General features: G+C 34.0%; 1 protein-coding gene across 1 annotated transcript in view; it reads right to left on the bottom strand.

The window, feature by feature from the left end:
- Window positions 1-26,841, bottom strand: part of LOC143641217 (catenin alpha-3-like) — a 434,295-nt gene that overhangs the window by 305,960 nt on the left and 101,494 nt on the right. The window contains exon 2 of the mRNA XM_077108548.1: window positions 5,612-5,812. Coding sequence (XP_076964663.1) covers window positions 5,612-5,812 — 201 coding nt within the window. The remainder of the gene's footprint in view (window positions 1-5,611; window positions 5,813-26,841) is intronic.

The following is a 26,841-nucleotide window of genomic DNA, read 5'->3' as shown; positions in this document are numbered from 1 at the left end:
TTGTGTTAAAGAGTGTCAGATTCATACGGTAGATAGGGTAGAGAGAGAAGATGGGAGGGGAGGGGAGGGGGGATAGTAGAGGATAGGAAAGGTAGCAGAATACAACAGTTACTAATATGGCATTATGTAAAAATGTGGATGTGTAACAGATGTGATTCTGCAATCTGTATTTGGGGTAAAAATGGGAGTTCATAACCCACTTGAATCTAATGTATGAAATATGATATGTCAAGAGCTTTGTAATGTTTTGAACAACCAATAAAAAAATTTTTTAAAATAAATAAATAAAAAAATAAAGAGTGTCAGATTCAGGATGAAGTCAAAAGGAACAAAGTGCCTAATCCAGAAACCTGATTCATACTGTTTACTATTCCTTACAGGGATTTGCTAGAATCATTAATGAAATTAGGGATCTTTCAGCAGATGAAGTTCAATGATGGCTCCTGTAAGTAACTGAATAAACAAAAGTCATGATATCTTGTTCAAAAGCTTGCTGAAAAACTTTGCAAAAATGTAACCCTAAGTTTTCTGGAAGTAGCTAATGTCTATCTTTGGACAGTAATGAATTACTTCCCTCTGTCCCAGCCTTTGACATGGCGATTGCTTCTGAGGTTTCTATTGTTTTGTTTTTCCTAAATTGGGATGACAACTTACTCCATCCCTCAGCTATGTTATACAACATCAGAATATAATCTTGTTGTAGAAAATTTCAAGTTTAAAGTTTAGAGAAGGACTTACTTGGCTGTCAATTATCACTGAGGACTTTTATTATTTACTGGGCAAGAGATTCTACTAGGAAAGATAGAAATAAATAAAATGTGATATCGAGTTTTGAGGGTATTGCAACTTTATGGGAAAAACTTGTAAGTAAATGGCTAATAATGATGCAAGAAGAAAATTAAATAAACATTAACTAGATGACAAGCTCACCCATGGACAGATATTGGAGCAGTTAATTCTAAATTAAAGGGAATCAGAAGCACCTTTGCAAAGGTAGGATCATTGAGAAAATGTTAAAGATAATTTTGTTTTGAGAGGGCAATAGAGAAGAGAAAGCATTACAACTTTGGAAAAGATGTAGCAAAACCATAGGGGACCTATTTGAGAAGTTTTGTTTTTATTATTATTATTTTTTAATGTAACACAAGAAAAAAGATAGGCTTTTGCAGAAATGCCAAGAGAAAACATAGGTATATATTTTTCTCCTGCAGCTTATATTCTGTTCTGAAAAGAAATAGCATATGTAGAAATTATAAGCACATTTAAAAAGTTCATGGACAGCAAGTAGTTGTCTGGAAGACTGTAACTGAAAGGCACAACCACAACACCTCAGAATATAAAGAATTTACTAGGCTAAAGGGAGTGCAGAAAGGTTTCTAGAAGACAAGATATAAGTGTTTGTTGAAAGATGGATATAATTTGATGTGAGAAAAAATGGATAGGGATATCAAAATGAGGGATGGCATGGAGAAGACCTAAAGGTAGCAACAATTCTGGCATATACACATGATTGTGAAAGTACCAACTTAGCTAGAATACAAGATATATTTTGGATAATACTAGGAAAAATGTTGGAAATGAAATTTGTGGTGAATTGCAGGAAGGTAAATTAAGTGAGCAAAGTAGACTGGGTATATTAAGAGAGAGAGAGCAGAGGAGAATATAGCATTGTGGAAACTATGGCCCAGGCTCAACAAAAGCAAGGACAACACTAAGCTCCAGCCAATTATGTAAAAATTATGTCAGTCAAAACTCTACTGGATATGTACAAATTATTTGAGTAACATCTAGTAAATAGATCAATTTTCAAATATTGCTGGATGGTAGTTCAAAAGCCTTCATTTTTAAATCTATGACTATTTAAGGTTGTAGGATAGAGATGTAACAAAAGTAGCATGTTTTTTAAAAAGACTATCAATGTAATCACACCTATTAATTTAATCATTAACTTAATCAAGTCTATATACCTTAGAAACCAGTTTGAAGAAAAAAATACAACATTTCAGAAATAGGCCTGAATATATTTTCAACTGACTCATTTGCCTTTGAAGGGGAGAAATGTAATTATATGATTCTTTTCTACTCTAGGAGGGAATTCTGGGTATAAATTTTGCAGTTTGGGCTTATCTGGTACTTGATGAATGAGTCTTTAGTTCCCATAACTACCAGTTGCCAACAGTGAATGCCATCAAGATTTTGTGGTCAGATGCATGTAGGTGCTTCTGTTTTGGTCAGTGAACCTGGCTGGCAGTAAAAACAGGTGCAGTTTAGAGATTTGCAACAGATGCTTTGGGGTTTGCTAATTTCTGAATTTGACAGAATCTATAAATCACTCAAAAATATACTATGTCAGTCCACTCGTACATTAGTTTTCCCCAAACCTTATATGAAGAAACTCAAATAAGCCTTCACATTGCAATTCAGAAGATTTGCTGTTTAACAAAAAAGCCAATACATTTTCTCCCCCATCAGGAATTCTTGACAGGTGGAGGAGCTTAGTGACAGGGAAGAATGGGATAGAATCAAGAATTTCACATGGACATTACTGTATTATGCCTCTGACTAAAATGCAGTACTCCAGATGTTGACTACATTTCATTTTAAACCAACTTCTAGTGTGTGTGAACAATGTCAATTCCTGAAATGCAACAAAGCAACCTTGCTTCCTAATGCTGAGAAAACATTAGGAAGCAAATCAATTCTTGAAAATGTGCCAATGAGCCACAATGTCTGATTTAAATCAAAGCTGCCATATTTCAAAACACTTGGTGAGTTAGGTAAGTATGGCTTAGGTTTTATCATTGATGACAATATTTGAAGGCAAATATTGCAAGACTAGAAAGTCTCAGGAATAAAACAACTCACAATAGCATCTCATTAAGCTATTTTCAGGGAGCTTAGTTTAAGTACTGAGAACTATATGAAAGAAAGAGTACCAAAAAACAGGCCACATAAATAGCCATTTTTCTTGCTCAAATAGGAACTATTAAGGTTTCATAACTCAAAACATGACATTTCCAATTATGTAATTTGACAATTATTTATAAATAATAAGTTCAAGATAAGAAGCAAAAGTTAACAAAGATGAACATCTCCCATTTAGTTAATGGTGCAGCATAGAATAGTAGGAAGTATTTTCATAGATAATATCTCAGTGGGAGAGAGAATTCGCATATTTTTCAGCTTTAGTTAAGATCAAACTGATATAATTAGATTTTTTTCATCAAATGTATTCTTCAGAATTCCCTTCAGTGAGGCATGCTTTTGATAAATTTCAAGGAAAGCTGTTTGGAGAGAAGTTTGAATTAGACATACTTTAGACTCAGAAGCTTTCTTCAAAGACACACCAAAAATTTATCTGAAAAGCTAGAATGACAAAATTGAGAAGTCATAAACTATACTGTTACATTAATAATAAGATTTGTTTTTTAAAAAATAACCCATTAATATGGTATTATGTAAAAATGTGCATGTGTAACCGAGGTGATTCTGCAACTTGTATTTGGGGTAAAAATGGGAGTTCATAACCCACTTGAATCAAATTTATGAAAGATGATATGTCATGAGCTTTGGAATCCTGTGAACAAACAATAAAAAAAATAACCCAGGATTATTCTGCATCTATTTTATTTGGGAGATAGGACATAGTATACCTGGAAATTTTTAACTAATACATACAGCTAATTAGAGGCAACTGGACTTTTTCTCTCTTGGTTGTTATAATATAGCCATATTGGTTAGATATCTGATTCAGTTATTAGAAATCATCAAGGCATTAACAAACTTGTAGTTTAATGTGTGGACAACTTCTGTTTTTTTTTCTGATTTCAGATTGTGAACAGTATTCTCGTAATACACTTCACATTCTGAACAATTCAGAATTTCACTTTTGCTTCTTTTTGTGCATGTGATGGATACGAACACTTTCTAATGGAGTATAAAATCATACAGTTGGCAATTTATGAAGACATTATCATCACAAAGAGCATGATTACAAGATATTGCTAATATGACTTAAGCAAAATATAGTAATTCTGGTAGAATTTGCCTATTCAATTCTCTACAAAAAATTATCACTTGGCTGAAGAAAGAATCACTGTTACATTTTTCTTTCACTTACAATTTTATTCTTGAAAGGCAGAAGAAAAAATAAATAAATCAGGGACACAGGCAACTCTGTACTTGGTATCAACCAACAAGAAAGGACCACTAAGATCTAATAAAGTGAAGAGATATTGAATGATCATAACACAATCAACTTCCTAAGCAAGTAAATATATTACCACACCTAATTGAAAAGCCAAGCACTATGTGACCTATTTGTGACACAAGTAACTTTGAGAAGGGCATATAGAAATATAAGTTTAATATCAAGAGTTGTAGGTATACCACTTCCATCTTTCCTTAGCCCATTTTCAGTGTTTCAGTGTTTTTGAAATAATTTTAAAGACTGAAAAAACTCTGTGCCAAGATTCATCAAAGATTTTATGTATCAACATACTAGGAAAACTAATCATTGATTCTTTACAAATCTTGCTAAGTTTTACTTCTAGCATAGCTCTTCAGAACCAGTCTCTAGTGAAGGTTATTTAACTGTTGGTATGTTTCTCTTTATTAATTCATCACAAAGAGCACCTTTATAATAAAAAGGCAAATAATTTTTTGAAAAAAAACAATCCGTTCTTGTCCCTTCTACCCTTTTTAACTAAACAATGTACATACATTTGAAATTTAATATGCCCTATACATAATGTAAACAATGATTCTTTATGATGGATGATTTAAGTAGAGAACTTTAAATATTTTAAGAATCACAGATACACCATCACTCTAAGTTAAAAGGCAATAACAAAATAATTCTACCTGAGGATTATACAAGCTCAAAAATGGTTCTCAGAGGAAAGAATTTTGCCAGGATGACTCATAAAAGTAGTTGATTGCCCTTGTTTTGTATGAATCCATACTTCTGTAAGTTTATTGGAGAAATGTCCACCATAATGTTAAAAAGAAGGATGCCATTTTAACAAGTGAATCAAAGCATTTAGTCACTGATTTTAGAAAATAGCAACAGGTGCTTCAACCCAAACAAAATCCTAGTGACATATTATTTTAAGCAATCAAAGAACATTACATGCAAGAAGAAAATGGCATTTCACAAGCAACCACAGATGAAGGTAGAGAAGACATCTCTGGAAATACATGACAAACTTGTTGTATAATAATGTAATAAAAAAACTGTGGGTATAAATATCACAGCATAAAGAGGGTCCAGAGACCATTGCATACTTGATAATATACTGTCCTATTTATATATCTAACAGCTCTGACATTAATAAACATTCATAAGTGGCTAAGGTCTTTGGGTAATTTATATAACATATATAACCATAAAAGACCTTTTCTCCTTAGTGAAGATATTTATTTCACTAGGATAAATTTAAAATCACATAACCATGAGTCTTAAGCACCAATCAGATAGTATAGTAATTCCATTGTATGTTGGAACAAGTAAGACAGAATGAGACTCTTTTTCCTTATGTATGAATATTGGAATGTCAAACAAATTCAGACAACAAGAACAGTACAGTTGTTCCTGGGAATAGAGACTTACCAGTACTTGTAATGAAGTTAACATTTCTCATAACACCTTCAGTGTAAGCCCCAGGTTCATAACTGTCCATTTCACCTGTGACAATGTGAGCAACTCTTGCTGCCCTTCCTCTGATAGCTCCTGCAGCACGGTCTAAATTATCTGCATCCTGGTCTCTTAAGGCTATGATACACTTGTTGACATCTTCCAGGATATGGCTTTCTATAAGAAGAGAAATCAAATTAGTCCTGTGTACACCTTTTAAAATCACACAAATGTAGCATGTTCTAATTATGTAAACTTTTGTCTTCAGATACACTGCACACTGAAGGCACTGAGAATTAATAATAAAGAAAAAAATAAAGATATTTTGTTTATATTTCTTTACCCTTTAACACAAAATTAGTGAAATATAACAAAATTACATTTTGAGAAACATTTTTATTGATTACATACTGTTTTAGATTCTAGTTCCAGCAGAGGATATTTAAGATTTGAATGACATGTAGGTGAAAATTAAGAACAATTTGTTGATTAAAATGAAAATAACCTGTAAATGATGAGATGCTAAATTCTTGAAACAATAGTATATATATATATATATATATATATATATATATATATATATATATATATATATATATATTATAAAACTCTTCAAAATTGTCACCTTTTGTGGTGAGCCGCTTCTGCAGATTATGGTCGCCATTGCAGAATGGCGCTGGCTCCACTGTGGTCTGTAACAAACAACTCCTTGTTTGGGAGAGTTGGTGCATGGTTTTTCAGCACCCTGTGAGAAAGTTCCACGTGGCAGCTTTGCATTGGGGCTTGGGATGCTTTATTAAGGCTGGGAGGGGCATCCGACCAGAAAGTTATTAGAAGAAATATCAAGGGCCTGAATAAACTGCTGAAAAAAGATTCCTGAGTTGCGTCTTCCTTGCGGACAAGGGGTCGCGACAACCTTTGTTAAATATGTATAAAAATAAGAACATGGCGTTCCATTTATTTGTTTACTGACTTACTATGAGGTTTAACACAATTCCAGAAACGTTATAAATTAGTATATAATGAAAAATGTAAAAAAATAATATCAATGTTGTGAACCAATAATCTCACAAGTCTGTGAACATACAAACACACAGTTTTAAGAGATTGATTTATTTGAAGCAAATGAATCTCAGAAAAATATGTATACTTTGAAAATGTGCATATTCTTCTCTTTCCCTCTTGGCATGATTAAGCCATGAGGCAGCAGGAAATTATTACTGTAGTAAAAGAGTCTTTTTCTCTTTAAAATGAAAATACTTTCAAATAAAAGTAATGAGAGGAGACCAGCAAATAAGTACAATATCAACAGGAATGGACAATGGTATAAGAAATTTAAATTTAGTATTTTGACTTCTGGTCTTATCACATGAATCCCTATTCAACATGTTTAAAAACTCTATTACTTAAAAGCACACAGAAAACAATTACAACAAAAATATCTCAGTATACCAGAACATAAACATGAACTCTCTCTAGAGAGTCTCCTTCTTCTACCACCCCTTTCTGGTAATTGTATATGATGTTAGTGTTAACTATCTGTTGGATTAGCTACAAGGGTAATCAATCAAAATCCAATTACCTTATAGAGTAACACTTACTTCTTACATACAGAGAATAAAATAAAACTACCATAGAGTATGGTCCCTGGTGATGTTTTAAATCTGTCTCATATCAGTCCTATGTAGGTCTCTTATACTTCAGTATCGTGTATTTTATATTTTCCCAAATCCTCCTTATTCTGCCATGACTCTGGCCTACGGGAATATTAGAACCTTGACCTAGACTGCCTAGTACCTATGTTTGGCTTGCTCACCTCTTACTATTGTTTTTAGATATTGCTCACAATGTTCCTTTCTCGGAAATCTGTGCTGACCTCCTACAATACCACCTGGTTCCATACTGATTGGGATTCCTAGGAATGGGTTTATTTGCTTACATTAGAGTTTCCTTCAGTGTTTTCATGATATACTTATAAAATCATCTTTCTAGTAGACTGCGAACTATTTCCAAAGGCAGGAATATTATCTTATTCCTTGAGGTTTGTTATTTAGTACTGATTATAAGACTTAATAATTGTTATACTAACAAAAATGTTTGTTGAATAAATGAATGAGTGAAGCTCTATTATAAGATGCAAATAGTAAGTTATTTTGTCTAAATAGTAAATAACAAATTATTGACATAGATGGGCACTTTTCTGTGGCCTGAAATTCAGCCAGTTTTATCCGTATCAAGGACATTCAGATTATTTACATAAAAATTTATGTTAAACACTGAAAACATTCACTATAAATGATTTTAACCTAATTAGTAGCATTCAGTTATGAATGTATCATTAAGGCTTACAATAAATCTGAGCATTGTCCCATCTTGATAGAAAGCACATGCGAATCATCATTATCATATTTCCTATGAAACTATGGCATAAGTGTAAAAGGCATAATAATCATCTAGCTCCTTTTTTATTTAGACTTATAGAAGATTGTGTGGTTACTGTTTGCAACTGAGCAATGCAGTCAGAGGTCACAGTATTAATCATGTTGAATAATCATAGAGGTAAGACTAGATATGGAAACAAAAGTTCTTCATGAACATATACAATATGAAAAAAATGATAGTGAAATAAGTGGCAAGAAACACCTAATGACTTAAGCTGAAGCAGCTGTAATCAAAATGTTAGAAATGGTGATTAAATAATCTCTGGAATTACTACAATTAAATATAGCACAAAGAATATTAAGAAAAAATTGAAAAATTTCCACTTTTGTGACACATTGCCATTACCCCAACTGTTTCTCAGAATCCTAGAAACATCTATTTGCATGAAATTCTAAACATAGAGTGCCAGAAAAAGAAAATAAAAATGTTGGGTACCTCCCACATATGCATAATAGCTAACCTGAGTTCTTGAAATTGATTATTGTATTATCCTTATTTTGGGTGAATACCAGTAGCTAAAAGGACATTATAACTGACTTGAGGGGCTGGGGACGTGGCTCAAGCGGTAGCGAGCTCGCCTGGCATGCGTGTGGCCCGGGTTCAATCCTCAGCACCACATACAAACAAAGATGTTGTGTCCACTGAAAACTAAAATATAAATATTAAAATTCTCTCTCTCTCTCTCTCTCTAAAAAACAAAAACAAAAAAAAACAATAACTGACGTAAGTTTTTATGCCTAGCCATATAGCTCATGATCTACTAGGAAAGAAAAAAATACCAAATACCTGTATAAAATTTTCCATAGTTGTATCCCTCAACTAAAACTTTGCTGATAGAATGAATTAGACAAAGCAAACATTGTTGGGAATTCTACCTCTATTTAATTTTTTCTTAACTGTAGAAGAACTGGGACTCAAAATTTCTATAATTTTGAAAATAAAGTTTAAAAGAAAGAGAATGTATTATTATAGTACATTTAGGATGTCATGCTTTACAGAAGTGATGTATAAGGAAGCTATGTCTTAACAGCTTCAGAGTATAGTTTAAGATTTGATTTGAGGGGAGAGGGGAATGTCCAGTGGTTAGTGCAAATGCTGAAGTGCATTATTTTAAGAGCAAAGAATTGCTGAATTACTAGCAATTTCCATCAATCATGTTATAGCCATCCTGAGACACAAAAGGTGACTTCTATTATGTTGGAAACATTAATACACAGGGCAATAAAAGAATGGATTTTTGCTGTAAGATTCTTCATTTTTTGCAAACTTCTCTTGTTAACTCCACCTTCTATCACTGCAGTTAAGTGCAGTACAACATTTTGAAATGCAGTTTTTAAATAAATTCTATACTTTTTTTTAATTAAAGTCAGAATTTGAAGGTCAATTTGATTGCCCCCAAAGAAGGCAGAAAACAAAATAAAAAGAGAATCAAAAACTGATTTATTGGCATTTGACATCCAAAGTAGAATATTATAAATCTCTATCCCAGAGAATAGATTGAAAGTATAAGGGCATTTTATTTTTAAAAGCCAGAATGTGTTGAGAGGTAAAAGTTTCTTCCTTTGAATTCCTGAAGGTGGACTTCGAAAATACTAATGGCAAAGCTTGAAGGGGAAAAGAGTTTCTGCTATAGTCTATCAACTGGGTAATATGTCATACACTATCACTAGGTTCCTCCCATGGTAGCTTGATACATGTAACAAAATTTTTGAGAAGAATAATAGAAAAAAGGATGTTGAATTTTTTTCCTAATGAGACTGAGTTATAATCTAAAATAAAGTGAATTTCCTAAATTAGAAAGATTAAACTTAGCAACCAGTGTATGTGAGCTCAGAAAGTAAGTTAGGATAAGTTTAATTATAAGAAAACAAATTTCCATTTTTGCATATATAGATCTATAGATGTTAAAATCCATTACACAGACAACTACACAAATGTTTAACAAACAAAAACTAAAATACCATATTTGTCTTTCCCATTTTCCCCAAACAAATAAAAATGCATCACTGTGTAAGTTAATTGTTGTTTATGTATCTACTTAAAGAAGGTCAAAATTTTTGTCTGGCAAGAATTAGATCATAATGATTGGTTTCCAAATTAATTAATATCTCACAGAAAGATTTTTAGCAAGTTCTATTTGGAGAATAATAAGTATGTATAACTAAATGTACAATACTGTGAAATTCCTCATCCATTTTCTTCATTCAAAATTCTTTACTGTGTCTCCTTTCCTCAATTTAAATCTTACTATATGTTTAAACAAGTAGATAATATATAAGAAAATAAAGCCCAGTCCCTATATACAAAGGATTCACAACCAAGCAACCAGAAAGTACTGTTTTTATTTCAAAGGAAATCTTTTTATGACAATTTTTTAAAATTTATTTTTATCTGTCTCAAAATATGATAATCAACATGTTTATCTGCTAAGCAGGCACTTTTAGGGGCAAGCACCTTTAATTATAGGGAAAAAGCTGCTGCCACATTAAATGGTTTAGATTGCCTTCAAAGATTTTTTTGTTTTGTTTTAGGGTGGTTGGCTGGCTTGTTTTTTGGTAATTGTTCAATGTTCTTCTTTTTTATTAGAAATTTATAATTATACGTTGTAGTTGAGTTCACTCCCACAAACTCATACATGCACGGAATTTGATTTTGGTTCATGATCCTCTCCTTTTTTCATACTTCTCCCATTCTCCTGCTTCTACTCTACTTGATTTCTTTCCACAAGTCTATTTATTTATATTTGATTGCTTCTTTCTAACTATGGATAAATGTGAAGTTCGCTGTGGTATATTTATACATGTACATAACTTTTTAAATAATCCATTCTTTATTGCTTCCCTTTAGCCATCCCTCTCCTCTGACTCTTGATCTCCTTCTTCTGCATTATTAAACTTCCCTTTTGAACTTCCCTTTATTTTTATGTTATACTATTCTTCCCTTCCCCTTTCATTTATTTTATTCTATCATATGAGAGAAAATATTTGACCTTTTAGTTTCTGAGTCTGGCTTATTTTACTTAGCATGATATTCTGATTTCTATCCATTTACTTGCAAATACCATAATTTCATTTCTTTTCATGGCTGAGCAGAACTCCATCATATAATTTATATATATATCACCATTTGTTAATCCATTCATCTTTTGAGGGGCACCTAGTTTGATTTTATAATTTAGTTATTCTGAATTGTACTGCTGTAAACTTTGATGTGGCTGTATCACTATAATATGCAAATTTTAGATCTTGGGGAAAATAAAAAGAAGAGGGATACCTGGGTCATTGGTGGTTCCATCCACAGTGTTTTGAGGAATATCCATACTGCATTTTAGAGTAGTTGTACTAGTCTGCAGTCCCCATGAACAAATACAAATTTACCCTTTTCTCCACAATCTCACCAGCATTTATTATTGTTGGTATTCTTAATTACTGCAATTCTGACTGAAGTAAGATGAAATCTTAGTGTAGTTTTGATTTGTACTTCCCTGGTTGCTAGAGATATATTGATCATTTTTTCACCTTGCACAAAACTCAAATGAAAATGGATCAAAGACTTAGAAAATACACCAGCAATTTTATGATTTCTAGAAGAAAACATAGGGATAACACTTCATCGTCTAGGTGTTGACACTAACTTCCTTAACAAGACCCCAAAGCCCAAGAAATAAATCCAAGAATCAGTAAGTGGGATGCCATCAAACTAAATATCTTCTAAACAGCAAAGGAAGTTAAGGTATGTGATGAGATTAAGGGTATGATGAGAAAGCCTACAGAATGAAAGAAAATCTTGGCCAGGTATTCCTCCCATAGGGGATTAATATCAAGAATATATGAAGAACTTAAAAAAAAACAGTTGATAAATGGGTCATTGTTTTTCTTATTGTTTATTTAGGCTAAGGCTCTTGAGAAACTTACAAATAATCCGCAAAAAAATCTTACAAAATTGCTGAGTAACTCTGATTTATTATTTTTAAGTGATCTAGAGTTTAGTTAGCTCATTATACTACTAAAATCCTCTGACTGGATATGTTAGAATCTGCCTTTTCTTGTTTTTTATTTATTTATTTTATTTTTTTAATCCCCTTGGTTACTGGGAAATGAACTCAGGGGCCCTCAACCACTGAACCACATCTCCAGCCCTACTTTGTTTCTTATTTAAAGATTTAAAGACACGGTCTCACTGAGTTGCTTAGGACCTAGCTTTTGCTAAGGCTGGCTTTGAACTTATATCCTTCTGTCTCAGCCTCCAAAGTCACTGGATTATAGGTGTGTGCCACCTGACTGGCTTTTGTTTGTTTTTTTAAAGAACTTGTGATATAGTGTTGTAGGGACAGAGGAGTCAAGACACTGAAGCTAGGAGGAAACAGTTTTATTTGGCTGCAGCCAGGTTCAGAGGGCACAGCTTTTGCTGTAATCAATCAATCTCCTGAACCCCAAGTTCAGGTAGTTTTAGAAATTTATACCCAGCATGTAAGGGGAGGGACTCAGAAGTTCACATTCTGCAGAAGTTCACATAAAAGCAACTTTTCTTTACTATTTTGAGCAAGTTAACCCTTCAAGGACAACACCTGAGAAGGGGAGAGCTTCTTCTCCCCTTTTTTTCCTCCCCCTGCCAGCTGTTACCATGGAGCCCAATTAGTAACTTCTCTTATCTTAAAAATGTAGACATCTGTGTGAAGCCCCAGCTAAAGGCCAGAGACCTTGTTTACACACTTCTACAAACTACTATACTGGATACATGTTTGTAAAAAACTAGTAAGGGGGCGTCCAGCACCTGGAGTGCTGATTTCTTCCTGGCCAGTGGCCAAGTAAAACAGGGCAACATGAAAACTGGAAGTTTATCTATACTGAACTCTTTTGTAGAGACTATTTTTCTGACAGCCCTAAAATCAGCCATGGTGAAAGCCCAGTTAAGACTTTTTTGTGGAGAAAGGGGGTGTCAATACAATAGGACCTCAAATTGAGCATGCTCAGGAATGTACCTACTCTATAGTGATAGAATATTTTCTATATGAATATATATAAATTGTCCCAATAAGAGCCCCCTGCTTTCTGTCTGTTATGAACACTGCTTTGAGTACTGTGTCTGGTGTTACTTTCTGCAAATAACAAACCTGTCTTTACTTACTTATCTCCTGGTTGTATGTATTTTCTCTGCACTCATCTAGAGATGAGCCCATTGCATTTGCTTATAAAAATTACAGTCATTTTATTATTCAATAATGTTTTGTTAGACTTTACACAAAAATTTTCCCAGTTTCTTTGCACTCCAAGCTGTTTATTCTTTACTGAGCTTTTGGACAACTCAAGCTTCCCTGACTTACCTCTAACAATTAAAAAAAAAATTAAGATTATTATTAATAAACACAGTCCTAAGATTGCTATTCTCAAACTAGTTATCAACTAGCACTTATAGTAACTCTACAGTACTTATCACAAACAATTCTATAGAAAAAAAATACAGAAAGAGTCACTGACGCCTTCATATTTCCTTCAGTAAATATTAAGTGGGCTCTTACAATAGCTTTCTGTGAAAAGTTGTTAAGAAACTTATCAAAAGCTTAGAAATAAGCAAAATTGACTATGGTTTGTCCTTTCCGTGTCCTGCAGAGTAGACACTGAAAATCAGGCTTGACTGGCAAATACTTAACTCCCAGGACTATGCACCTTTGTTCCACTTTCTATTACTGTTGATGAGGATATTTTACAACTCTGTAGGGATAGATGCTCACTTCCTTTTGAAAACTCAGAGCTAGATAAATGATTCTTCTCACATAGTAATTTAAATAAAATTTTATTGGTAGGAATGGAAATTATTTCTGTATTAAAGATAAACCTAAAGGTTAACAGTTTTATTGTTCTGTGGGACATTGACCAGGTTTTATTCTAAATGTCAAATTTTACTGAAACATTTTTATCCAATTCTTTTCAAACAAGGCTGATAATCTTAGTGACTCTCAATATGAATTTCTGACACACATTTACTTTAAATTTGTAAAAGCCATGCTTTCCAAATTGGGAAGTTATTCTTAGACTATATGCCAGACTACATGCTTTGATTTAGCAGTTACCAATTTTTCAGGTACAGCTCTATTCCAGGCAAAACATATAAAGCAAAAATCACATGTTGAGTCATAGGCCTACATTTAAAATATAAAACTATTAGTCTTCTCTATGGTTATATAGTAGAAAATGTAGGTAACCTTTGAGTGGCAATGAATCTTTAAATACAACATAAAAAACATGATCAACAGAAAAAATAAGTTGTGCTTCATAAAATATTTTCTTTGCAAGACACTATTAAGATAATGAAAAATAAATCACACACTAAAGATAGTATTTTCAAAACATACACATGATAAAAGACTGTGATCCAAGATTTATAAAGAATTTTAAAAACCAAATAATAGATCCTTTAAAGCTCCACATCTAGAGATCCAACATGACGGCGGGTACGGAGAGATCAAGTCTCTGACCTCTTCAGCTGCGTGGGCATAGGGAGTCTTAAACCATCTAAATGCTGTTTGCTCAGGATCACTAGGCAATGCTGAGCTGACATGGATCTGGGGCGAACAGTCTGGGCCTCTCAGAACACACCCCGACCCTGGATCGGCTGAATTCAAGCTCCCGTTCCCCTGCGTCTCGCAGACAAGCCACTGTGACTCAGCGCTAAATGATCCTGCGGAAACAACTAGTCGGCCCTTCTGAACCTGTGGAGGTTAATACCAACTGAGCCTTCACAGGCAGTGACCACACGATTGAGATGGGGCTTGGGAGAGCCAGTCAGGACACACCCATTGCATTGGTCACCCAGCAAAGGGAACCAACTGTCCCCATTTGCATTGGATACCACCATGGCAGAGAACTGACATCACCAGAATGCAGCAGAAGAGATAACTTCATTGAAACCAGCGACAGCAGGTGTGTAACCCCTTAGCCCTCCCTCTCCACACAGTGGGGAAACCTTAAGGGCCCCTCCCAGCTCTCCTATGAGCGCGATAGTCAGACCGAGGGAATCAGGAGTGGCACGAGACCCGCGGCGCAGGACTCCTGGCTACCAATCCCAACAGTGCTGACAACTGAGGTCTCTTTTACCAGCTACCGGCGACATGGCTACCAGAGAGCAAGCAAAATACACTGAGGGTTCTCAGCCCCAGGCTCCACAAACTTAGGATCTGAGGGAATAGCAAACAGGGAGAGTGTCCCCAGTCATTCAAGAAAATAGGGCTCCCTGGAGCAGCAGACCTGGCGTGTAGCCAGTATTGTGATGAGCGTCACCTGTGAGCGGGGCCTGGCTTGAGGAAAAGTGGGAAGTAACTAGATACAAGAAAAGGCCCTAGGCACTCAGGATTGGAGACCCGCCCAGTCTGGGAGGACTGAGAGGAGAAGCTTGGCCCAGTGGGAACAGCTCCACCTACTGGAAGAGAAGTTAATTAAACTCTAAGGCTGCATTTATTAATTTTTTTTATTTGGGTTTTTTTTCATATTCTTTTTTATTTTTTTAATTTTTTAATTTTTTAAATATTTTTTAATTATTTTTTATTTTTAATTTTTATTTTTTTTGATTATTTTTTAATTTTTTTTCTTTTCTTATTTTCTATTTTTTTCTTTTGTCTTTTCATTTCTGTTCAATTTCCTCATTCCCCCTTCCTTGAATTCTACCTGTTTACTCTCATTCTCTTTAGTGACTTCTTACCTTCCCTTCTAATACCTTTCCTCCCAAGCATCAAATAAATTTATAGGAGTAAATAGTAACTCAGCGGTCAAACAGAACAAGAAGTAACATGAGCAGCATGAAAAAGCAAGGAAGAAAAGGAGTACAAACAATGCAGGACAGCCTAAATATTCAGGAGGACCTAGAGGCATCAGAAAAATGGTCAAATAAAGAACTCAAGGAATACCTTAGACAGATGGAATGGAATCTTAAAGAGGATATGAGACAGTAAATTCAAACAATGAAAGAACACATTGAAAATGAATTACATAAACAGATAAAAGAAGCAAATAAGCATCTTTTTCAGGAGATAGAGATTATAAAAAAATCAAACAATAATTCTAGAAATGAAGGAAACTATAAACCAAATTAAAAACTCAAATGAGAATATCACTAACAGAGTGAAGCAAGTAGAAGCCAGAACTTCAGATAATGAAAACAAAATATATCATCTTGAAAAGAGTCTAGCCAACTCAGAAAGGCTGGTAAAAAATCACAAGAAAATCATCCAAGAGATATGGGATAACAAAAAAAAAACAAACTTAAGAGTCATCGGGATAGAGGAAGATATAGAGGTTCAAACCAAGGGAATGAGCCACCTGCTAAATGAAATAATTATAGAAAACTTTGCAGAAATAAAAAAGGAAACGGATATACAAATTGTAGATGCATACAGGACACCAAGCATACAAAATGACAGTAGACCAACGCCAAGACACAGTGTTAAGAAGATATCCAATATACAGAACAAAAAGAAAATATTAAAAGCTATAAGAGAAAGGAGGCAGATTACATTCAGGGGTAAACCAATAAGGTTAACAACGGATTTTTTATCACAGACGCTGAAAGCTAGAAGATCCTAGAACAACGTATTTCAAACACTGAAAGACAATGGATGCCAACCAAGAATTTTGTATCCAGCAAAATTAAGCTTCAGGTACAACAACGAAATAAAAATCTTTCATGATAAACAAAAGTTAAAAGAATTTGCAGCCAGAAAACCAGCATTGCAAAGCATCTTGAGCAAAACACTACATGAGGAAGAAATGAAAAACAATAACCAAAACCAACAGTGGGATGTACCTCAGTAAAGCCAGAGGGCAAGGGGAAAGCTAATCATGGAGAAACAAACCAAATTTTTTTAAAAAAAATAAATAATCAAACATGGCTGGAAGTACAAACCATATATCAATAGTAACTCTAAACATTAATGGCTTAAACTCTCCAATAAAGCGACATAGGCTGGTAACATGGATTAAAAAACAAATCCAACAATATGCTGCCTCCAGGAGACACATCTGATTGGAAAAGACATACACAGGCTGAAGGTGAAAGGTCGAGAAAAAATATACCACGCACACAGTCCTTGTAAGCAAGCAGGGGTGACCATCCTCATATCGAATAAAATCAACTTCAAGACTAAGTTAATCAAAAGGGATAAGGAAGGACATTATATACTGTTAAAAGGAACCATTCACCAACAAGACATAACAATTATCAATATTTATGCACCAAGTAAGGGTGCTGTGACGTTCATAAAACAAACTCTCCTCAAGTTCAAGAATCAAATAGACCACAACAAAATAATTAGGGGTGACTTCAACACACCTCTCTCACCATTGGACAGATCCTCAAAACAAAGTTGAATAAAGAAACTAGAGAACTCAATATCACAATCAATAACCAAATAATGGTGCTGTGACATTCATAAAACAAACTTTCCTCAAGTTCAAGAATCAAATAGACCACAATATAATAATTATGGGTGACTTCAACAATCCTCTTTCACCATTGGACAGATCCTCCAAACAAAAGTTGAATAAAGAAACTATAGAACTCAATATCACAATCAATATCTTAGACTTAACTGACGTATATAGAATATATCAACCATCATCAAGTGGATATACTTTTTTCTCAGTAGCACATGGATCCTTCTCAAAAATAGACCATATATTATGCCATAGGGCAACCCTCAGTAAATAGAAAGGGGTATAGATAATACCATGTATTTTATCTGATCATAATGGAATGAAACTGGAAATCAATAATAAGAAGGAAAGAAAAATCCTACATCACATGGAAAATGAGCAATATGTTACTGAATGATCAATGGGTTACAGAAGACATAAAGGAGGAAATAAAAAAATTCTTAGAGATAAATGAAAATACAGACACAACATATCGGAATCTATGGTACACAATGAAAGCAGTTTTAAGAGGGAAAATCATCGCCTGGAGGTCATTCCTCAAAAAAAAAAAGAAAAGAAAAGAAAAGAAAAAACCAACAAATAAATGAGCTCATACTTCATCTCAAAGCCCTAGAAAAGGAAGAGCAAAACAACAGCAAATGTAGCAGAAGGCAAGAAATAATTAAAATCAGAGCAGAAATCAACGAAATTGAAACAAAAGAAACTATTGAAAAAAATGACAAAACTAAAAGTTGGTTCTTCAAAAAAATAAATAAGATCGACAGACCCTTAGCCATGCTAATGAAGAGAAGAAGAGAGAGAACTCAAATTACTAACATACGGGATGAAAAAGGCAATATCACAACAGATCCTACAGAAATACAGAAGACAATTAGAAATTATTTTGAAACCCTATATTCTAATAAAATAGAAGATAGTGAAGACCTTGATAAATTTCTTTAGTCATATGATTTCCCCAGACGGGGTCAGGAGGATACACGCAAATTGAACAGACCAATATGAATGGATGAAATAGAAGAAGCAATCAAAAGACTACCAACCAAGAAAAGCCCAGGACTGGATGGGTATACAGCGGAGTTTTACAAAACCTTTAAAGAAGAATTAATACCAATACTTTTCAAGTTATTTCAGGAAATAGAAAAAGAAGGAGCTCTTCCAAATTCATTCTATGAGGCCAATATCACCCTGATTCCAAAACCAGACAAAGACACCTCAAAGAAAGAAAACTACAGACCAATATCTCTAATGAACCTAGATGCAAAATCCTCAATAAAATTCTGGTGAATCGGATACAAAAACACATCAAAAAAATTGTGCACCATGATCAAGTGGGATTCATCTCTGGGATGCAAGGCTGGTTCAATATACGGAAATCAATAAATGTTATTCACCACCTCAATAGACTTAAAGATAAAAACCACATGATCATCTCGATAGATGCAGAAAAAACATTCGACAAAGTACAGCATCCCTTTATGTTCAAAACATTAGAAAAACTAGAGATAACAGGAACTTACCTCAACATTGTAAAAGATATCTATGCTAAGCCTCAGGCTAACATCATTCTGAATGGAGAAAAACTGAAGGCATTCCCTCTAAAATCTGGAACAAGACAGGGATGCTCTCTATCAACACTTCTATTCAATATAGTTCTCGAAACACTGGCCAGAGCAATTAGACAGACGAAAGAAATTAAAGGCATAAAAATAGGAAGAGAAGAACTTAAATTATCACTATTTGTGGTAGACATGATTCTATACCTAGAAGACCCAAAAGGGTCTACAAAAAAAACTGCTAAAACTAATAAATGAATTCAGCAAAGTGGCAGGATATAAAATCAACACGCATAAATCAAAGGCATTTCTGTATATCAGTGACAAAACCTCTAAAATGAAAATGAGGAAAAACACCCCATTCACAATATCCTCAAAAAAAAAAAAAATAAAATACTTGGGAATCAACCTAACAAAAGAGGTGAAAGATTTATACAATGAAAACTACAGAACCCTAAAGAGAGAAATAGAAGAAGATCTTAGAAGATGGAAAAATATACCCTGTTCATGGATAGGCAGAACTAACATCATCAAAATGGCGATATTACCAAAAGTTCTCTATAGGTTTAATGCAATGCCAATCAAAATCCCAATGGCATTTCATGTAGAAATAGATAAAGCAATCATGAAATTCATATGGAAAAATGAAAGACCCAGAATAGCAAAAGCAACTCTAACCAGGAAGTGTGAATCACGCGGCATAGCGATACCAGATTTCAAACTATATTACAGAGCAATAGTAACAAAAACAGCATGGTACTGGTACCAAAACAGGCAGGTGGAACAATGGTACAGAATAGAGGACACAGAGACTAATCCACAAAGTTACAACTATCTTATATTTGATAAAGGGGCTAAAAGCATGCAATGGAGGAAGGATAGCATCTTCAACAAATGGTGCTGGGAAAACTGGAAATCCATATGCAACAAAATGAAACTGAATCCCCTTCTCTCACCATGCACAAAAGTTAACTCAAAATGGATCAAGGAGCTTGATATCAAATCAGAGACTCTGCGTCTGATAGAAGAAAAAGTTGGCTCCGATCTACATATTGTGGGGTCGGGCTCCAAATTCCTTAATAGGACACCCAAAGCACAAGAGTTAATAACAAGAATCAACAAATGGAACTTACTTAAACTAAAAAGTTTTTTCTCAGCAAGAGAAACAATAAGAGAGGTAAATAGGGAGCCTACATCCTGGGAACAAATCTTTACTCCTCACACTTCAGATAGAGCCCTAATATCCAGAATATACAAAGAACTCAAAAAATTAAACAATAAGATAACAAATAACCCAATCAACAAATGGGCCAAGGACCTAATCAGACACTTCTCAGAGGAGGACATACATTCAATCAACAAGTACATGAAAAAATTCTCACCATCTCTAGCAGTCAGAGAAATGCAAATCAAAACCACCCTAAGATACCATCTCACTCCAGTAAGATTGGTAGCCATTATGATGTCAAACAACAACAAGTGCTGGAGAGGCTGTGGGGAAAAGGGTACACTTGTACATTGCTGGTGGGACTGCAAATTGGTGCAGCCAATTTGGAAAGCAGTATGGAGATGCCTGCAAAAGCTGGGAATGGAACCACCATTTGACCCAGCTATTGCCCTTCTTGGACTATTCCCTGAAGACCTTAAAAGAGCATACTATAAGGATACTGCTACATCAATGTTCATAGCAGCACAATTCACAATAGCTAGAATGTGAAACCAACCTTGATGCCCTTCAATAGATGAATGGATAAAAAAAAAGAATGTGGCATTTATACACAATGGAGTATTACTCTGCGCTAAAAAATGACAAAATCATGGCATTTGCAGGGAAATGGATGGCACTAGAGCAGATTATGCTAAGTGAAGCTAGCCAATCCCTAAAAATCAAATGCCAAATGTCATCTTTGATATAAGGAGAGCAACTAAGAACAGAATAGGGAGGAAGAGCATGAGAAGATCACCATCAAACAGGGTCGAGACGGGGGAGGGAAAGAGAGAGAGAAGGGAAATTGCATTGTAAAGGAAGAAGACCCTTTACAAGAGGATGTGAGGGGAAAGGGGAAAAAAACAAGAGAGAGAAATGAATTACAGTAGATGGGATAGAGAGAGAAAATGGGAAGAGAGGGGAAGGGAGGGGAGGGGGAATAGTAGAGGATAGGAAGGGCAGCAGAATACAACAGACACTAATATGGCAGTATGTAAAAAAGTGGATGTGGAACCCATGTGAATCTGCAATATGTATATGGGGTAAAAATGGCAGTTCCTAATCTGCTTGAATCAAATGTATGAAATATGATATGTCAAGAGCTTTGCAATGTTTTGAACAGCTAAAAATAAAAAAAAATTTTAAAAATTTAAAAAATTAAAAAAAATAAAAACCAAATAATAATAAATAAACCAACTTAATTTAACAAATAAGCAAAAGATTTGGGCAGATATCTCATAAAAGAAGATAAACATTACATGACACCAAATATACAAAATTACAACAGATATACACCAAATATAATGAAAATGTCTGGCATACAGAATAAAGATAGAATCTTAAAGGCTGCAGGAGAGAGGAATCAGATCACATATAGAGGGAGACCAGTTCTTATCTCAGCAGATTTTTCAACCTAGACCCTCGAATCCAGGAGATCCTGGAAGAACATATACCAAGCTATGAAAGAAAATGGATACCAACCAAGAATCTTATACCCAGAAAAATTAAGCTTCAAATTTGATGACAAAATAAAAACCTTTTATGATAAACCAAAGTTAAAAGAATTTACAGCAAGAAAGCCCACACTACATCCTCAGCAAAATATTCCAGGAGGAGGAAATGAAAAACAACAATGAAAATCACCGAAGGGAGGGACTCCACTAAAGGCCAATCAAAGGAGAAACCAAGTCAGGTTAAAAACCAAAAATAAACCAAAATGTTCTGTAATACAAATCATATTTCAATAATTACCCTGAATATCCTCAATTAAAAGATATAGACTGACAGATTGGATTAAAAAAATACCCACCAATACATTGCCTTCAAAAGACTCATCTCACAGGAAAAGACATCCACAGACAGAATGTGGAAGGAAAGGAAAAAACGTACCACTCACAGTGGACCATGTGAACAAGCAGGGGTTTCTATGCTCATATCAGATAAAGTGGTCTTTAAACCAAAGCTAGTGAAAAGGGAAAAAGAAGGACATTTCATATAGCTTAAGGTATTCATACATCAATAATATTTAACAATCATAAATATCTATGCCCCAAACAATGGGGCATCTATGTATGTCAAACAAACCCTTCTCAAATACAAGAAGCAAATAGACCACAACACAATGATTCTGGGTGACTTTAACACACCTTTATCACCACTGGATAGGTCATCCAAATGAAAACTGAACAAAGAAACTATAGAACTCAATAATACAATCAATGATTTTGAACTTAACTTAGAATATAGAATAGTCCATCCATCAATGAGCCCATATACTTTCTTCTCAGCAGCACATGGATCCCCCTCCAAAACCAACCGAATGTTATGCCACAAAGCAAGTCTTAGCAAATACAAAAGAATAGAGATACTACCCTGCATTCTATCTAATGGTATGAAATTAGAAAGCAATGATAAAGCAAAAAATAGAAGCTACTCCAAGACCTGGAGACTAAACCATACCCTATTGAATGAAGGACAAATAACAGAAGACATCAGGAAGAAGATAAAAAAAAAATTCTTAGAGGTAAATGAGAACTCTGATACAACTTATCAAAATCTCTGGGATACTACGAAGGCAGTGCTAAAGGAAAGTTCATTGCATTCATCTCATTCATTAAAAAAATAAAAAGTCAACAAATAAATGGCCTGACATTACATCTGAAAGCCCTAGAAAAAGAAAAACAAACTAACCCCCAAAGTAGTAGAAGATAGGAAATAATTAAAATCCAGGCAAAATCAGTGAAATTGAAACAAAAGAAACAATTCAAAACATTGTAAGAAAAAAAAAGCTGGTTCTTTGAAAAAATAAATAGAATTGACAAATGCTTAGCCACCCTAACAAAAATAAGGAGAGAAAAACTCAAACTACTAAAATTCGTGATGAAAAACAAATATCACAACAGACACTATTGAAATACAGAAGACAATTAGAAACTATTTTGAAAACATACTACAGTAAAATAGAAAAACTTCAAAGATACCAACAAATTTCTAGACCCATATGATTAACCAAAACTGAGTCAAGAGGACATACACAATTTAAGTAGATCAATTTCAAGCAAGGAAATAGAAGACACCATCAAAAGCCTTCCAAACAAGAAAAGTCTGGGGCCAGATGGATTCAGAGCTGAGTTTTACATGACCAATAAAGAATGAATACCATTACTCCTCAAATTATTCCATGAAATATAAAAGGAAAAAACCCTTCCAAACTCATTCTATGAAGCTAATTTCATCCTGATACCAAAACCAGGCAGAGACATATAAAAGAAAGAAAATTTCAGACCAATGTACCGGATGAACATTGATGCAAAAATTCTCAATAAAATTCTGGCAAATCAAATACAAAAACATATTTAAAAAATAGTGCACTATGATCAAGTGGGATTCATTCCAGGAATACAAGTTTGGTTCAACATATGGAAATCAAAAAATATAACTCATCACATCAATAGACTTAAAGATAAGAATCATATGATCATATTAATTGATGCAGAGAAAGCATTTGACAAAATACAGCACCCTTTCATATTCAAAACACTAGAAAAACTATGAACTGTAGGAACACCCATCCACATTGTAAAAGCTGTCTGTGCTAAACTCCAGGCCAACATTATTCTAATTAAAAAAAAAATTGAAAGCATTCCCTCTAAAAACTGAAACAAGACAGGGATGTTCTCTTTCAACATTTCTATTCAACATTGTCCTTGAAACTTTAGCCAGAGCAATTAGACAGATGAAAGAAATTATAGGGATACGAATAGAAAAGGAAGAACTCAAACTATCATTATTTGCTGACAACATGATTCTATACTTAGAAGATAGAAGAAACTCCACAAGAAAACTTCTGGAATTCATAAACAAATTCAGCAAATCAGCAGGATATAAAATCAAAATCCATAATTCAGTTGCATTTCTATAAAAAGAGTTGAATCCTCTGAAAGAGAAATTAGGAAAACTACCCTAATTCACACTAGTGTCACAAAAAACAAACAAACAAACAAAAAAAACCAACAAAAACAAAACTTGAGAATCAACAAAAGTGGTAAAAGACCTCTACAGTGAAAACTACAGAACACTAATGAAAGAAATTGAAGACCTTAAAAAATGGAAAGATCTCCGATGCTCTTGGATAGGCAAAGTTAATATTGTTAAAATGGCCATACTACCTAAAGGGCTATACAGATTCAATGTGATTCCAAATAAAAGCCCAACATCATTTCTTATAAAAATAGAAAAAGCAATCATGAAATTCATTTGGAAAAATAAGAGACCCAGAACAGCCAAAGCAATCCTTAGCAAGAAGGTGAAGCAGGAGGCTTCACAACACCAGACCTTATACTATACTACAAAGCTATAGTAACAAAAACAGCATGTATTGGCACCAAAAGAGACCTGTAGACCAATGGTATAGAATAGAAGACACAGAGACAAACCTACATAAATACAGTTATATCATATTAGACAAAGGAGCCAAAAACATACATTGGAGAAAGGATAGCCTCATCAACAACTGGTGCTAGGAAAACTGGAAATCCATTTGCAGCAAAATACAACTAAACCCCTCTCTTCATGCACAAAACTCAACTCAAAGTGGATGAAGAACCTAGGAATTAGACCAGAGATCCTGTAGTAATAGAGGAAAAGAAAGACCCAAATCTTCCTTATGTTGTTATAGGCCCCATCTTCCTTAACAAGACTTCTAAAGCACAAGAAATAATATTAAGAATTAATGAATGGGATGGACTCAAATTAAAAAAGCTTCTTTTCAGCAAAAGAAACAATGAGGTGAAGAGAGAGCCTACTTTTTGGGAGCAAATTTTTGCCACATGCATGTCAGATAGAGCACTAATCTCCAGAGTATAAAAAGAACTCAAAAAACACCAAAAAAACAACCCAATCAATCAATGTGCTAAGGAGCTAAACAGACACTTCTAAGAAGATATACAATTGATCAACAATTATATGAAAAAATGTTCAACATCTCTAGTAATTAGAGAAATGAAAATCAAAACTGCTCTAAGATTTCATCTCATGACATTCAGAATGGCAGTTATCAAGAATTACAAGCAATAATAAGTGTTGGCCATAATATGGGGCAAAAGGCACACTCATACATTGATGGTGGGAATGCAAATTGGTGTAGCCAATCTGGAAAGCAATATGGAGATTCCTTCGATAACTTGGAATGGAACCACCATTTGACTCAGCTATCTCACTCCTTGATCTATACCTAAAGAACTTAAAATCAGCTTACTATGGTGAGGCAGCCACTTCAGTATTTATAGCAGCTTCAGCAGCTAAACAACCTAGATGCCCTTCATTGGAGGAATGGATAAAGAAATTGTGGTATACATACACAATAGAATATTACTCATCATTAAAAGAGAATAAAATTATGGCTATTGCAGGTAAATAGATGGAATTGGAAAATATCATGGTAAGCAAAGTAAGACAATCTCAAAAACCCAAAGGCCAAATGTTATCTCTGATAAGTGGATGCTAATCTATAATCAGGGGAGGATGGAAAAAATGGGGGAACATTGATTGGGCAAAGGTGAGAGAGGAATGGGGAGGATGCATGAGGGCAGGAAAGATGGTAGAATGAGATGGACATCATTACCCTAGGTACATGTATGACTGCACATATGGTGCAATGCTACATCGTGTATGACAGAGAAATAAAAAGTTTTGTTGTGAATGAAGCAAAATGCATTCTGCCGTCATATATACCTAATTAAAATAAGTTAATTAAGTAATACAAAACAGAGGATAAACATATGACAAGACTATAAAAAGATGATCAACATATTGTCAGGCAATTACAATTAAAACTACATATTGCTTGTGTTCAAATACATGTAACATATGAATACATTTTAAACAAAATTATCCAAATATTATTAAATATGACTAAAATATTATTAAAATAAATATTTATTCAACAATTTATAGGTATAAATAATAGAAAACTAAAAGTCTGTTGAAGCTCTTTAACTCCATCCTCAGTTGCATCTTCTTTCTAATGAAGCTACCCAGGACATTGACTATTTTAAATCATCCCTTACATTTATTTCAGTTTTTACACTTGTGCTGAGATTTCTCAATTTTGCCTCCTCTAGAATGTAGATAAAGGAAATTATATGTATTTGTTCTGCTAAAAAATAAACTACATATTGCATACAAATAAAAGTGCCTAAAATTGAAAACACTGACAACACCAAAAGATGATGATGATATGAAGCAACAGGAGCTCTCATTCAATTCTGGGAGGAATGAAAAATGGTCCAACCAATTTGGAAAACATTTGGCACTTCTTTATACAGCTAAACATACACTTACATTATAGTCCTATAATCATACTCCTTGATATTTATCCAAATAAACTGAAAACTTATTTCCACACCTGCACATGAATGTTTACAGCTGTTTCATCTATAATTGCAAAAACACGGAAGCAAGGAAGATGTCCTCAAGGAGGTGAATGACTAAACTATGGAACATCCAGAAAATGGGATGTTTTAAAACTGATAAAAAGAAATGAATTATCAAACCTAAGCAACTGTGGAGTAAACTTAA

This window comes from Callospermophilus lateralis, unplaced genomic scaffold (genome assembly GCF_048772815.1).
Source record: "Callospermophilus lateralis isolate mCalLat2 unplaced genomic scaffold, mCalLat2.hap1 Scaffold_91, whole genome shotgun sequence".
In the NCBI taxonomy this organism is placed as follows: Eukaryota; Metazoa; Chordata; class Mammalia; order Rodentia; family Sciuridae; genus Callospermophilus; species Callospermophilus lateralis.
Note: the sequence above shows the minus strand (reverse complement) of the source record. Positions and strands in the feature narration are given on the sequence as shown.